The 15,492-nt window shown below is 43.4% G+C and overlaps 2 protein-coding genes across 6 annotated transcripts in view; one reads left to right on the top strand and one right to left on the bottom strand.

The window, feature by feature from the left end:
* PDHB (pyruvate dehydrogenase (lipoamide) beta) overlaps positions 1–2,198 on the top strand; it is a 6,242-nt gene extending 4,044 nt beyond the window's left edge. For both annotated transcript variants that reach the window (XM_019536760.1, XM_019536761.1), the window contains 2 exons: positions 323–464; positions 1,344–2,198. In XM_019536760.1, the coding sequence (XP_019392305.1) occupies positions 323–464; positions 1,344–1,489 (288 nt within the window). In that variant the 3' untranslated portion in view covers positions 1,490–2,198. The remainder of the gene's footprint in view (positions 1–322; positions 465–1,343) is intronic.
* Positions 2,199–2,971: 773 nt separating this feature from the next.
* The window catches only part of PXK (PX domain containing serine/threonine kinase like), a 30,469-nt gene continuing 17,948 nt past the window's right edge, over positions 2,972–15,492 (bottom strand). The window contains exons 13-18 of one of the 4 annotated variants that reach the window (XM_019536759.1): positions 14,835–14,912; positions 13,869–13,955; positions 13,199–13,268; positions 12,220–12,279; positions 8,653–8,686; positions 4,219–4,274 (exon numbers count right to left, since the gene is read on the bottom strand). In XM_019536759.1, the coding sequence (XP_019392304.1) occupies positions 8,670–8,686; positions 12,220–12,279; positions 13,199–13,268; positions 13,869–13,955; positions 14,835–14,912 (312 nt within the window). In that variant the 3' untranslated portion in view covers positions 4,219–4,274; positions 8,653–8,669. Of the gene's footprint in view, positions 4,275–8,652; positions 8,687–12,219; positions 12,283–13,198; positions 13,269–13,868; positions 13,956–14,834; positions 14,913–15,492 lie in introns of all 4 variants that reach the window. The other 3 variants (XM_019536758.1, XM_019536757.1, XM_019536756.1) reach the window with 3 other exon arrangements.

Genomic DNA, 15,492 nt, shown 5'->3' on the forward strand with positions numbered 1-15,492 from the left:
TTAGGCTAGATATCAGGAAGCACTACTTCACGGTCAGGGCGGCTAGGATCTGGAACCAACTTCCAAGAGAGGTGGTCCTGGCTCCTACCCTGGGGGTTTTTAAGAGGAGGTTGGATGAACATCTTGCTGGGGTCGTTTGACCACAGTATTATTTCCTGCCATGGCGGGGGTCGGACTAGATGATCTACTCAGGTCCCTTCTGACCCTAGAAACTATGAATACAGAGTACTCCTGAAGTGAAAGACTCTGCTCCAGTATGCAAGGTGGTGGGGGTTAGGGTTAAAGGACCTAGTACCAAATCGCTTACCACTTTCTCTTCCAGGTGATAAATCTCCGCACCATTCGCCCAATGGATGTTGAAACTATAGAAGCCAGCATTATGAAGACAAATAACCTTGTAACAGTGGAAGGAGGTTGGCCACAGTTTGGAGTAGGAGCCGAAATATGTGCCAGAATCATGGAAGGTATCTTTTGCTCAGCTCCTGTAACTTGTATGTATCTGTACTTTGTCACTTGCCTCTAATCTATTGCTTTCCTGGTACATGAACTCCTTCCAGCCAATCATAGAATCATAGAAGTAGGGTTGGAAGGGACCTTGTAGATCTTCAAGTCCGACCCCCTGCCTGGGTGGGAGAAAAACCAGGCTCAAATGACTCTAGCCAGGTAGGCATCAAGCCTCTTCTTAAAGACCCCCAGGGTAGGAGCCAGCACCACTTTCCTTGGAAGTTGGTTCCAGATCCTGGCCACCCTGACTGTGAAGTAGTTCTTGCGGATGTCTAACCTCCTCTCCAATAACTTGTGGCCATTATTCCTTGTTATGCCAGGGAGCACTTGGGGAAACAAGGTCTCTCCCAAACCCTTCTGGTCCCCCTAGTGAGTTTATAGATGGTCACCAGGTCCTCCCTCAGCCTTGTCTTGTGAAGGATGAACAGCCAAGCCTGGCAAGTATGAGGGGAAAGTACAAAGCCTGTTTTGCTGCCATACTAGATGCTAAGTCAGAAAAGTGTGTTAACTTATGAAGTAACAAGAGCCTTAGTCCCTTGTTCTACCGCACTCATCACCTCTCTGATGCATGGAGCTTCAAGCAGCTCCTGGGAAGCTGAGCACGTAAGGGCCACCGGATCACTTTGCTGAAGCATTCCCTCTCAAGTGTTTGCTGAGTGAAGGGACCAAACAGCAAAAACATCTGGTTTCATTTAACCAAGGAAGGCTGCAAGAGCGGGTTTGCAGTGCAGTTGTATAAGACCCCAAATACCCAGAGCAGGCCAATTTTGTGAAACTGCAGGTACATCAAGGAACAAAAGCTAGCTCTGCATGGCTTAAGATGCCCTTCTTTGTTCCAGGACCTGCCTTCAATTACTTGGATGCTCCAGCTGTGCGTGTCACAGGGGCAGATGTTCCTATGCCTTATGCAAAGATCTTGGAAGAGAACTGCATACCTCAAGTGAAGGATATCATCTTTGCAGTGAAGAAAACGTTAAATATCTAGACTGTTACAAACATGTTCTTCTAAAATGTCTTAGTTTAAAGCATATGGAGTGTACTACAAACTATTGTATTCATAACTGCCTTGTATAGCTTCATGAACCTTTCTGTACAGAAAGAAAAGGTTAAATGACACTTTAAAAGTTATTTATATGGCTAATTGTGTAATAAACCAGCATTTCAGTCACCCTTCCAGCTCTAAGCAGCTCCATAGGGAAGTATATAGCTGTGTTTGTTCCAGTCTCATGCTGTAAGTTTGAATCTGTACCCTCTCCAAGACTTGATAGTACCAGTGAATGGATTGTTCTACTATTGCTTTCAGAGAGTCTCATTCTAAATGGTCTTAATTTAGTATGAGAAATAAATGACTACCCAGCTGTGCTGTCTGTCTACTACTTACAACAGGTCAAATGAGTGGTTTGAAAGTGAAAGAACAGCCTAAAGGCTGCTACAGGGCAGTGGAGCTGGACTCTAGGCTTAGACTGGCTCTACAGCTGCCTTTTATCACAACTCAGATGTCAGTCTGCACTTGCACGGGCCTCTTTTGCACCTGCTTCTTATTGCTGTAGGACTAGGTGTGGTGATGGAGCCATTACCACAGAAAGTGTGTGTACTAGACTTACACTTCTGGAATTTCTGTTCACACTTTGGGGCTCTAGAGCTGCAAAGGCTCCAGTTGAGGTTGATGAGTAATGTCAGCAAGAAGCCCCCAAGACAGCTTTTACCTTGTAGATCAGGCATTTTAATCCTTCCACCTACAGTCTCTCCAGTATTGCCTAGTCAAGCTGTTCTTGGCTTCTAGTCCCCTGACCCCCTTCACTCAGTTCAGTTTCAGATCAGCTGAAGTACCTGGTATGGTAAAACAGCAGCCTGGGGAAGATTTTCCTCCACCCTATTCACTGTTTGGCTTAGTTCTAAAGGCTTTCTACAGTGCAGTTAAAAGAATAAAACCTAGGTAGGAACCCTGTAAAGCTTACATATTAGATGCATATTACTATACCACAGTTAGACAACTGCCACAGTACTTTAAAATACAGGGGGTTTGTGGACAATGGAGATTAGCTAAGCCTGAGCAAAATCCCTGACACACATATGCCAGTATCTTACTGCTGATCAGCTGGAGTGTTGTGCTAGGATAGCTTGTGGCAGCTTTCCTGTGCCAATACAAAGGCTCAGCTTTTACAGTAGAAGCTATTTTGCTAGTATAGCACCACCATTCTTAAATCCCTCTGTGCATGAACACAGCCCAAGGCCAGAGGAAGCCTGCACCTTGGCCTTTTCATGGCTCAGCAAGCTTGGGTACAGAGAACATCTTAGAGATGCACTTGTAGATGTTTGGCCTGCCCAGGCTTACTTCTGTGGTGTATCCCCTTAGCAAAATGTTACTCTGCTATTCAAGACCCCAATTTCTACCCCCATGAACAAGGCTAGCACAAGGGCAGTTCCCCGTCTCACTCCACTTAGTAATGCCAACATGTCTTAATTCGTATGCAAGCAGAAACTTACATTGGAGTTTCTTTGCAAAGTCCGGTTTACAACAGATCTGAAAGCATCTACCACCATTCTGATTGGAGAAATTCCATTGACATTTATTTTAATAAAAATAAGACTGAATATATATCACAAGTTACATGAAACTTTATACACAGACATTCTCTGCATAGTAACAAACACTGATGTACTTGAATTTAAAAATGGATTATCATAATCCTTTAAAGTGCAATTTGTTTAAGGTTTTAAGCAAATCTTAGAATAAAGGATCTTTCAAATAAAGATATTAAATTGTAAAATTGTGTTTTGTGATTTTCCCCAAAAGCAAAATTAGTTTCATGTAGATGAAAAACTTGGGTGTGTTGAATAATATTCCAGTGCCAAATTAACTCTTTCTTCAATTATTTCTTGAATTAACACACCATTTCCCCTGCAAGTGCAATAGATAGCTAGGAAGAGCAGGTTTGGGGTGGTTAGTTCAAGCATGTGTAATCCTGACCAGCATTCAGGCTACTCTCCAACAGCAAACACGTGAAGACAGAATCAAGTCTGCAGTTCCCTCTCCCTCACCTGTGTGCTACACTTTGCATTAAGTGCTTTTTTTAAATGATTTAAAACAAAGTTGCTGATTTGGTGCAGCAAACATTTAATGTGCCAACTATAAGACAATGCTGGAAAGTAACTCAGAGCAGACCAAAATTAGATTTGAGCATTTGAAACAAGAGGAAGAGTAGAATCAGAGAAAAAAAATTACTGATTCACCATTGTCAGAGCTGTTCCTAATTTCAGCCTTTAATTTGTTGGTAGAAAAAAAACCAACCTGCTGCACCTCTAGAAACATGCATTTGGCTAAAGACCAGAATTCCTTTACCTGGAATAAAGGAAGTGGATACTTGTCACCAGGGCATGGCAATGCAATTCAAACTATGGTGCTGCTAGTTAAAGGAGAGAAATTCCTAGAACAAGCTGAAATGGGTCTGAAGAGACAGCTGCAGAATACCACCCCTCGCTGGTGGCTCAGTCATCAGGTGTGAAGGGTATCTGTCCATGGAGAACATGGGAGGGAATCCAGTCCTGGCGTAACCAGTAACTTCAACTGATCCTGGGAGCACTGTGGTCACACGTCTCTGTTTTCTTCAAAGTTCCTTTCTGAAACCTTTGAATGGAGCTAAGTAAGGCTCCTCGGCTTGCACTGATGGCAGGCCGAGGGTCAGGCTGTATTGGCACATCCGTATGAGGAAGAGGGGGAGCTGCTGGTGGTGGCAGTGGTGGAGGTGGAGGGGGTATTGACGCTGCTCCTGTGGAGTTGAGAAAACATGTAAATCAATAAATACATCCACAGAACTTGCTTGCAAAGGCACTTGAGCCAAAGACTGCAGCTCCCTTGCTACATTACTAGCCAGTATATTTGGCAGTAATTCTTGAGCATGTGCAGCTGCAGATTGTGGAATAGGAGGATCACAGAAACCAAGGAGGAACAACCGGCACCATACCTACAGGTTGGGGAACTCCCCTCTTGTCAGCACGGAGGCGGAAAAGGATCTGGGAGTCATCACTGACTCCAAGATGAACATGGGCCGGCAGTGGGGAGAGGCAGTAAGGAAGGCCAACCGCACCTTGCCATGCATCCACAGATGCATCTCAAGCAGGTCCAAAGAGGTGATCCTCCCCCTCTATGCGGCACTGGTCAGGCCGCAGCTGGAGTACTGCGTCCAGTTCTGGGCGCCGCACTTCAAGAGGGATGTGGACAGCATGGAGAGGGTCCAGAGGAGGCCACTCGCATGATCAGGGGACAACAGGGCAGGCCCTACGAGGAGAGGCTATGGGACCTGAACCTGTTCAGCCTCCACAAGAGAAGGCTGAGGGGGATCTTGTGGCCTGTTATAAACTAGTCGGCGGGGGGATCAGCAGGCACTGGGGGAGTCACTGTTTCCCCGAGCACTGCCAGGAGTGACCAGGAATAACGGTCACAAGCTGGCAGAGGGTAGGTTTAAGTTAGACATCAGGAGGTGCTACTTCACGGTCAGGGTGGCTAGGGTCTGGAACCAGCTTCCAAGAGAAGTGGTGCAGGCTTCTACCCTGGGGGTGTTTAAGAGGAGATTAGATGCACATCTTGCTGGGGTCGGGTCGGACTAGATGATCTGCTCAGGTCCCTTCCGACCCTAGAAACTATGAAACTAAACTATGAGATAGACCTAGCAGATCTAATCCACCCTCCTGCAAATGCAGGGCACAGGGATCTACACCAAGTCATCCAATCCATGTCTGAAGACAAGCTCTGGGTGCCCCATTTCTTGGGAACTCAATGAATCATGCAACTAGAAAATACAAGAAACTGTTATGCACTGGCTCAGAGGAACAAACCAAGGCTCTGAGGTTATAGGCTCTGGCACCATGTCATACAGGGCATATCTACAGATGTGCCAGACTGTGCAGTCATTTAGTATTTGCTTACACAAGTACTAAATGTCTATGCAGTAACTGACGTTGCCGCACAGTCACGATGCTGCACGGGTTGCTTCCAACACTTCACTGCTGTAGTGACAAGCTATGGCCATGTAGCATCTCTTGTAGATGCGCCCAGTTACCTATTCATAGCTACATCACAATCTCAGGTTCTTAAGGAGGTATCAGCTGTCACTGATTGCCAGGGTCCTGCGTATAGACTGACGATACACAGAGGCCAGATAGTTTCTGAAAGCTCACCAACAGTTTTGCAATGAGTGGAAAGAGCACTTCTTATTAAGTCATACCCTTGAATCGTGATATCCTCGTAGCTCATCAGACTCGTGAGGGCTGCGAGTATGAATCACAAATGCCACAGGAATGATTCCTTTTGCATTACATTACAAGACCATGACTTTGGGTAATTCCGTTACGTCCTGACTTAGACCTGTCCTCGATTGTCTGAGAGCTGTGCTGCCATGCACCGGACATAAATACACAAGTAAATAAGATGTTCAACTGCGATCTCTAATAGTTCTACCACACATGGCCACACAGTCAGATGTGGCATTTCTAGTTCACCCTCTCTCAGGTAACAAGATGAGCATTTCAAATATCCTGTTCACATATCCTACAGAGAATGGAGAAGGATAAGGGCTCAGCTGTGTGCTTATTCAATAATATTCAAGTCCTCCATGCAGGTAAGCTTTTGACAATGCGTTATCCAGTAACCAGACTGAAAAGCAAGGAATCTGAAGTCAATGGGACTGCATTTATTTTTGCCAGATCTAGCATATTGGAGAACACTGCTAACAAGAGATGAGAACTGTGCCACTGTCTGAGAACGAAGGGAAGTGGCCAGGCTAACAGAGCAGTTACCAAGGTTTTCACTGGCAGCAAATGGCTCTAATTAAAAAGACGCAAGGGTGCATTTGAGGGGTTTTCAATGAAGTGTCAGGCCTGTGGTTGAGCAACAGAAAGCAAGCATAGGGAAGCCATTCTGTTCTCTACTTGTCACATTTCTCCTTGCTGCACAATGATCTTAGATCAACTACTGATGGTGAAAGAAAAACAGGCTTGGTTTGAGAAGACAAGTGACCTTAGCTCAAATTTCCCTTGTTGTCATTCTGTGTCAGGTCTTACAGGCTTTTTTCCTCCCCCACACAGGAACAAACCTGGAAAAGAAACTGCAGATACAAAAAAACCCAATGTGTGACCTGGGCAGTACCTAACTGCATTCATAGTATCATAGTGCTTAGGGTTGGAAGGGACCTAAACAGATCATCAGGTCTGACCCCCTGCCCTGGGCAGGAATGGGTGCCAGGGTCATATCACCCCAGAGCATTCTTGAGGTTCGTGCTCTTCAGCCATTTATGAGAGGGGGAACATCCCAGCTACACACCAGCCAGCACCCAGAGGGGCACAACACCACGTTACCATGGAAATGCATGACCATTTCAAGTCTATGAATTCATCTCCTGCCCCACACAGAAATATCCAAGCTCAGGGGGCGGACTCCAGCTCTGGGCAAACTGGAACAATTTGACTTTGTTGCAGGAGGATTCTTTTAAAATCAACCTCTCTCATAATCAAAGCACAAGGCAAAAAGGTAGCACAAACTGAAGACGACCCAAAGGTTCACTGTGTAAGTCACGGACTTGTCTGAATTGTCCTTCTTATTCAACTCGACCATCCCGGCCTCTTAAAAGAGAAGAAGCCTTTAAGGCCTGACAAAGCAGTCTAGTAAAATATACTGGGGAGTCATCCCAAGCATTGGTCTTTCTAAACTGTCCCATGCTCACTGATGATCAACATTGCGCTGGAAAATACCATGGAAAGTTACAACAGAAGAAAGAACGACTTGAGTAGAACGAGACTGCACTATAACTGAAGTCACAGCACAGCACAACAAGGGAAGCATTTTCCCACATCCTCACTGCTTAACTTGTGAACAGAACTGCTAGGTATTAATACAGCATGCTATGAAAGAGTCGGGAGCATCTGGTAAGGAAAGGGATAGCTGGAAAAAAGATACAGAAAGCAGAACTAGGACTGAGGTGGCAGGACTAAAGAGGCTAAAAAAGAATTCAGTTGTAGACTGCATCGTATGAGCGTCACAAAAAATAAACAGTGGCTTGAATTCCACACAGGGCTCAGTTAGAGCAGTAGCACAGGGACCAAGAAAAGGACACACTTGATGGGAAAAGGCAGAAAGCCCCCACCATTCACATGATGATGGATCTCTATATACAATTAGGCCAAGGCACTGTTGCCTGGTTTCTTTTCTTGGAGGAGCTGTGGGGGAGATGACATTTTTTAAATCCTTTATAGTTAGGTAATATGTAAATAATACATGGAAATAGAACAGCTAGCAACACTGCTCGAAACATGGGGAAGTTGAGTTTCTCCATTGTGGAGGCATCTTACCAGCTTCAGCAACTGTTCCAAAACCTTCAATCACAACTTAGCCTTCACACACAGATGCAGCAGTTGAAATTGGTGAAGCCACACTAGAAGATAGCCTATGAGTAGTAAATGCTGCACTTGCCCACGTACATAAAGGTTTGCAACAGCTGTTTCATTTCAATTAGGTCATCAAAAACAGGGACAACCCTCACAGTCTCATGCTTAAAAGGAACCCCTTGCTCATTTAAGTATAACCTCACAGCAGGGGCAGCTACTATTTTTCTTCCATTTGTCCAACAAGGAAAATCCTTCCTAATCTTTGGGGAGTTGGGGGGAGGAAAAAAAAAAAAAAAAAAGAGTGATTTAATGCAAGAGTCTGATTTGTGGTTCCCTGTTACCTCTACACACACACTGGAAGCTGCTCACAGCCAAATATCTGTTCATTCACAAAGTCACAGGAATAAACACTCAAACAAACTTACCAAGGTTTTACAAGGTTGTTTTTGTTATGAGGGTGTTAAAGGAACAAAAAGTTTATCAGGTGTTATAGAAGTTGATGCCCAAATTGAAACAAAATCTTAATAATGGATGTAGTGACAGGAACTGTGAAAACTGCACTGAAGTTTGCTTAGTGAGATGCAAACAAGGGAAAAAAAAAAAAAAATCACAGTGGTATTTTTAAAGATGCCGTATTTCATGAAAACAACTCAAAGTAGCTTAAAATCTACTGCTCTTTCATTCACTTGTAGCAGAAGTTCAAGGCTGTCTTTGATTTCCCAGACAGAAACAGAGCATCTTTAAAGAGAAAAATCAATGTTAGCTTACTTTTCTGAAATTCGCGTTCAAAATGATGCATGCTCTATTGAAGACAGCAGAGAGAGAGAGAGAGAGAGAGGACAAATTATTATTCTGACTGTAGTATCATTCAGTCACACAGTAATTAAAAACAGACACTGCTAGCTGTGCAGTTATCTAGGTTACATAATGGTTAGTCGTTTTACTACTCCCATAAACACTTTTCTCTGAACAAGAATGTATCGGGTTTGAGCTCTTTGCATAAAAGGCAAACAAAGTCAGTCAAGTTACTGTGTACATAATACAATGAACCACATTCTTCCACACTGATAATCTTATGTACTGGTTAAACATGCTTCTAAAAGCAAAACACGCATGCATTCATTTTCAAGTGCCAGATGTCAAGCTTTGTGGGTCTTGAAAGCACTTTCAGTTAGTGAAGGTACATGTTCCTTGTACAACTTTAGTGCTGAATGACTCTGAAGAATAACCATAGAACACAAAATCCATTCATTTGACAGAGTGTAACAATTCTCATGCAATTCATGTCTACATTTATTTACTTTTTATCCTGAAGCACTTGCATTGTGTGGGTGAACTTTCAGAAGGAAAATGTTTTGTTCATACATGCCAGTTGGCTTACAGAAACCTCCTTTGTGGGCAAATCCAATCCCTCCACTCCATTCTCACAAGTTATCACAAAATAACCTGTTGAACTCATAAACTTTAGATGGGGAGGATGGACCAAGCAGAGTCATCATCTTTCAGCCCTTAGTGCTTTCACAGAAGAGCGTGCTTATTAATAAATGCTTGCCAGGACCAGCAGGGAGGGAATGAAGATTCTGACATTCCTTTTTATCATGTCTTCCAGCCCATCTGGCCCCAATTACAGTTCCTGACCACACACAAAAAAAATGAATGGATTTGTAAAGTGACTGCAGAATTAATATTGTTTAAAGATTGAACATGCAACAGGAAGTGACTTAAATCCTCAGACAGAGCTCTGACCCACAGGAAGCTGTATGACAATCAGCATTTGCCACCATCTAAATCTAAACAAAAGGATCCCAGAAAGATTTCTTTCTATTTGGTAGTAAAGCAGTAAGTAATTTGCAAAAAAAGTTAGACTTCCCCTGTTGGCAGAATGCTAGTTAACCAGCTGTGACTTCCTTGTATGCACTGCTGGAACAATCACAAGCAGAAGACTCATGTTATATTGCTTATATCAGTGGCATGGTATGGCTCCTGCTCCCCGAGCAGGTGAGCACCCAAGCTTCCCAAAAAACACATGGACAGGCAGCAGTTTTTACAAATACTCATGCATACATCTTTGATATGAGCTTTCCACACAAAAAGCACTCAAAAGCAAACATGAGAGGGCCATGAATATAGCCAGACTGAAGCCATTTAAAAAGAACCAAAACATTTGTTTGCAATACTCATCACTGTTTGCTGGTGTCCTTAGCTCTGACACTATTAAAACCAGGAAACAGATAGCCTGACTTTCCCTATCTGGGGCTGGATTCTTTCTTTATCCTTTGTTATGCCAGAAGGTCAGGCCCTCACAATCTGCAATCCAATAGAGCATCACTGTATGTTTCTTCTCGTCTAGCTCAGACCATTCTAACAGCAGATGTTCCCAGTCCACTAAATAATCAACTAGAAGTGCATAGGAGGAGGCAGTCTTGAGACAAGGCTCTGATGTGCTAATGCAATTTAATTGCTCACAGCAGGGCACCACTAAAATGCTAACTATGATCACCCACAGCTCCAATCAGCTACTTCTCCAAGCTCAATCCTGAATGTCATGGTCTTCCTCCCAAAAGGTCTAATGTAGCACTCCAGCTCTGAGTCATGTCTCAAACTTACCTATTCAGCCTGAGCCTTGAAATTGAAACAGAACTGTATTGACCAACTACTGTCAACTGAAAGAAAATACCTAGGGGTGGGTTTTTATCCAATTACAAAAGGTTCCAAAAGCCCTTAGTTCTTGAACCAAATTTAGCTGCAGAATTTAACTGTACTTTAATTTCATTTAATTGCAGAAATCTCACTTAATGTGCTGAGCAACTCCACTGTGCAAGCAAGAGACATGGCAATAGTGGGGACAGGGCAGGGGATGATACTGCTGTCAGATGCCCTCCCCCCCACTGTGGTGTAGGTGTATCCCATTACCACAACACGAGGCATTGCCTTGAGACTACACTGTCCAACATAGAGAAACGGGATCCTGACAAGAAGCCTAGAGTTGAACGGACTTCATACCCTCTGCCATGCACCTCAGCTAGGTAGAACCATTATAAGAATGCAGATGAGACACTGAAGCAGAAAGCAGAAGTTATCAACAAGAAACAACCCCAGGCTTCCCTTTCTAGCTACCACTGGAAGTGGTACTACTACACAATCACCCCTATTCATGCAAGATCAGATGAGCTAATAGCTTCTCAGATGCAGTAAGTCCCAACAGAATACTTTTTTAAATGGTGGCAATACTCAGAAGCCTTCACACACAGCGACACAGCGTTACCAACCACGTCACAATACTTTGTCAGAAGCACGTGCATGGATCACACAGCAGATTAGCCCACTATTGAGCAGACAGGCATGAGGCATCATCAACAGGATGAGTCGCATCATGCAACAGACGTTCTCTGAACATGGGATGAAATGTTCTTGCAGACTACACAAGTCTCAGGCCACATCTGTACTGCCTCTGGACCATACTAGGGAGCACCAGCAAGCCATGGCACAGCCCTGAGACAGGCAGCACCAAGATGGAGAGCTTATAGGTTGCTATCAATGGAACAGGAGGCTTCTCTTACAGGAGAGAAGAGTTCAATTATTATTAACATATCCTGAGCTTGAGTGAGACCATACTAGTTATTCCATATATTGCTGCATGATGTAGAAGGTCATTCTATGACCAGCTAACTAAAAACCACCACCAGACCAGACCACTTCCCCTACCATTTCATGGATCTTAGACAGAGGTCTTTTAAATATCTTCTAAATAGCAAGGTACTCATTCCTGAAATCAGGTGAACTAGTCACTATAGCCCAATTTTCTCTGAACGCTTTTCCTCCTGGCAGCACATCATTTTAGCAGTCTCTATTAATACTGCTCCTGAATGACCCTATAAATGCAGATTTGACTATTAACCTGGATATACAAAGACAGCACAGGAGACTGCTGAACCACAGAACAGCGCTGGGGGATGCAGAGAATGGAACATCACAGAGCAAAGCCTATTGTGACATAATGGAAAGCCCAGAGGACATTCAGAACGTAACAGTGCAGGAAGCATTAGGGCAAAACAGACTGAAGCAAGAATTTATACTGTGTGAGTGGATTATATGCAGGAGTATTATAGGGAAACCTGTTAAAACAAGAAGTCTTGTATAACACAAGGCTATGATGCTCAAAAGAATCCAGCTGCCTGCACTTTTGTTGCTACAAGGTGAAGAATGTCAGGTGAATGTTGTATTAGGGCTGCCTCTTGCCCCCCCAGTGTCATCCTTTCCCTTCCCTGAAGTACAGCTACCACAGGGACAAAATGGAACAAGAGACAGACAGGCACTTCCGTAGCTGTGACTTACCTGCCGTCGAGGGCGGAGTGGGAGATGACGGAGATGTTAACGGGGAGCTTGCCCCAGAGCCTGCTGAACAAGACAACAACAGAGCGACTCAAGTTTCACTTCTGGTTACTCAACATACAGCAGGTCTTTGAAAACAGCCTTTTACTGACTGCTGAACCAATGCTGCCTCAGACAGTAAGGCATGAATGGTAGCAGAATCAGACCCTCTGTGAGCAGAAACACTTTGCAGGGCAAAATCCCACAGCAGGACAAGCCCCACAAAAACGAAGCACTCTGGGCAGAACTCCCCAGCAAGGACCAATTCTTTTCAGAAGTGGTCAGGCTGAGGAGTTTCTGGGTCCAAATTCTGCAGTCCTTGAGACATGGGTGCTCCCTAACTGCAGCTCTGACCACATCTCTCCTAGGAGAGAAGTTTTTAGTTCATTTGCATCAGCATTACAATTTGTCTTGACAACTAACTGTTTCCTGACAGGCTGCGTTCTGAAAGCATTTGATACAGACACTTAACTAACTGCCTTGCAAGGGGAAAAAAAGAAACACAGACTGAACAACTACATTGTTCAGTAAGGTGAAACTTCCCCACAAACAGTCATCTGCAGAACTGGACAGCAACGTGGTTAACTTTTCAGCAGATCATCAATTTGTCTGTGTAACTTTTTACTGAGGAATATAAACTGCCATGGGGATAAAGTTTCAAAATGGTTGAATGGGTGCTTTTATAAAGAGAGATCCTTCCAGAGGGTCAAACACCACTCTGAGATAGTTACTTAATTGAAAACCTAATTAGTGACTACATTTTTTAGCACATCATTTGATCTTTACAAATAATGAAGACAAGGATCAGCTTTTTCATACTCCAATCTTACTCTAAGGTACAAAATTCACTGAGATTCTGGACCTAACCAGCAAATGATCTAGTTCAGAAAGAAGATCAAGACTTTGAAGTAAGTGTGGTAAAACTGGTTTTCTCTGCAATTACCTGAATTATTTGAGTTGCTGTATTTTGCTGAATGTTCTTCCCCGCTTTCAAAGGTTGAGCGTTTTGACTTCTTGAATCAAGAAGAAAAAGGAAGAGACAAGAAATCATTCTCCACCACTGTTACTCAAGGACCACCTATGTTTTACTCCCACCCCTTCTATAAAGTATTCCCTAACATCACAAGCCTTACACCAACTTGACATCAGGCAAGGAATCCCATTTTGGGAGGATATCCCCAGCAGCCCACTTAGAAACTAGTTCCCAGCCCTCGCTCTGGCAGATGATATGGCCATAAAGTCACTCCGTCTGGTTGAAGACAGGAGCTGCCAAGTTCATGATGCCCACCTTAATCAAAGTGCATCCAAGCAGGCTGTTCTGTGAACTCTATGAATTCATACAGCCAATTCTCAGAGGGGTTTATTTGGCTCACTCAAGGTTAAACTAATTATCAACACTTAAATGTTGTTTTGCAGCACATCACCTGACTGCACAAATTAAAGCACTCTGAGAATGGCCAGCATGTCCTGGGGCTGTACGCATGTGCATGCATGCGTGTGCATAAATTCCTGCAACACTTCTCTCATGACCTTCACATGCAGAGCACCCTCTTTCTCCAGAATGTGCGCACACTTCTGCATGCAAGAAACTTGTTCTGAAAGATCCTGCTAACCTTTCGTGCCAAGATCTTCCGCCTCTTTTTTTCTTCTTCAGAACCATGGTGAGACTGAGCTCGTATCAGTCTTCGGTGCTGGTGAATCTTCAGAAGGGGAGAGACCAAAGACAAGCTATATCAAGTCAAAATCTTTACTTTTGACCTCAGAGACATTCCCTTAAGCTTAGAGAAAGTTCTCGATGTTTGTTTAAATACTCAAAATTTCTCCATGAATGGTTTAGAGATACCATCAGCCCTGGTCCCTGCAATGAAGTTAGATTTATAATGTCTCAGAGCTTGACTGGAGCCACAATGTCTTTGGAGCCACTACTAAAGACAATGAGCACTTCACACATACAACAGCTGTAACATCAGAAGATTACTGGATATATTCTGAAGTGGGTGAGATGGGAAAGTCAAGTCTCCTGCAACTAAATATATTTTAACACCACTATTGTTCTTCCTAGGGATTGGAAAGTTTAGCCTCCCAAATATAAGTGTCCAGAGGGCTTGCACTACTGACATTTTTTCAACTAGAGGGGGCCTGAAACAAGCACAAAGACACCAGCTTTACTGAAATTGGGGAAACTTCTGTTCCAAGTCTGAAGGGGGGGGTGGGATTCCCTAAAATGGACTGTGGAAAAAAACCCAGGTTTTAAAAGGACCAAGGCTTTGCATCCAGACTTTATGACTTAGACTCACCCAGACATTTCAACAGCTTCTTGATGTCTACTAAGCCATAATTTATGTAATCAATGTATTATAGACTATTGATTGCAACTAGTGCATTTGTCAAGAAGAAGCATTTGTCAATAAGAACAAGTCATAAAGAAAATAAGAGGGCTGTATTTCCAAAGTTTCTTCCAGTGTTGTAAACATTTGTTTAGAATTTTTTTTTTAATTTTAAAAACTTTTTTGTTGTTGTTGAAATAATCAGAGGAGAAAATAATGATGTGAGAACCAGACAACACACAGAAAAATTACCAATTTCTGTTCTTCAGTTAGTCTCTTTTCTATGCATTCCTTGGCAATTTTCAATGCCTCTCTTAACTTAGTGGGAATCTGATAAATGAGAAAAAAAAAATCATGATAGGGAATATATAAACCAAAATTTAATCTAGAGCTTCACTATTGGATACCCACTTTTAATCTGAAGAATGTATTGATCTGTGATGAGGCCCCAGGCTCTAATATTAGTGGAAAACATGGAATTACTGCAAGCAACCTTCCCTCCAGATATAGCTGAAGTCCAACAATGAGGACAGAACATTATGGACAATGCATGAGGCACTCAAGCGCGCAGTCTAATAGCTGCTGACTGGATTGGGGAGTGGTGGATAGGCAACAGAGTGGTTCTACCAATTCTCACAGATGGGTTTCAGTCACTGTTAGCAAGAACACTTACCCAGCAAGAACTGCATGCAAAAGCACTCAAGTAATTTGGCAGTCAGGCTCTGAAGTGTGACAGCATATACTGGAGGCAGGTGGAAATGCTTATGAAGAAAAATGAGGCTACACAATTCTTGTCTGGTGTTTACAAGCACCTTGGCCAAGTCAGCATGGAATAACTGCTGAACTCAGTGCTGTGTAGCCTCAGCATAGCCCTGTTCTGCGCTTCCCTCCTTCCCCACAAAAGCCTCTG

Source organism: Crocodylus porosus, unplaced genomic scaffold (assembly GCF_001723895.1).
Source record: "Crocodylus porosus isolate Cpor-Errol unplaced genomic scaffold, CroPor_comp1, whole genome shotgun sequence".
NCBI classification, from domain to species: Eukaryota; Metazoa; Chordata; order Crocodylia; family Crocodylidae; genus Crocodylus; species Crocodylus porosus.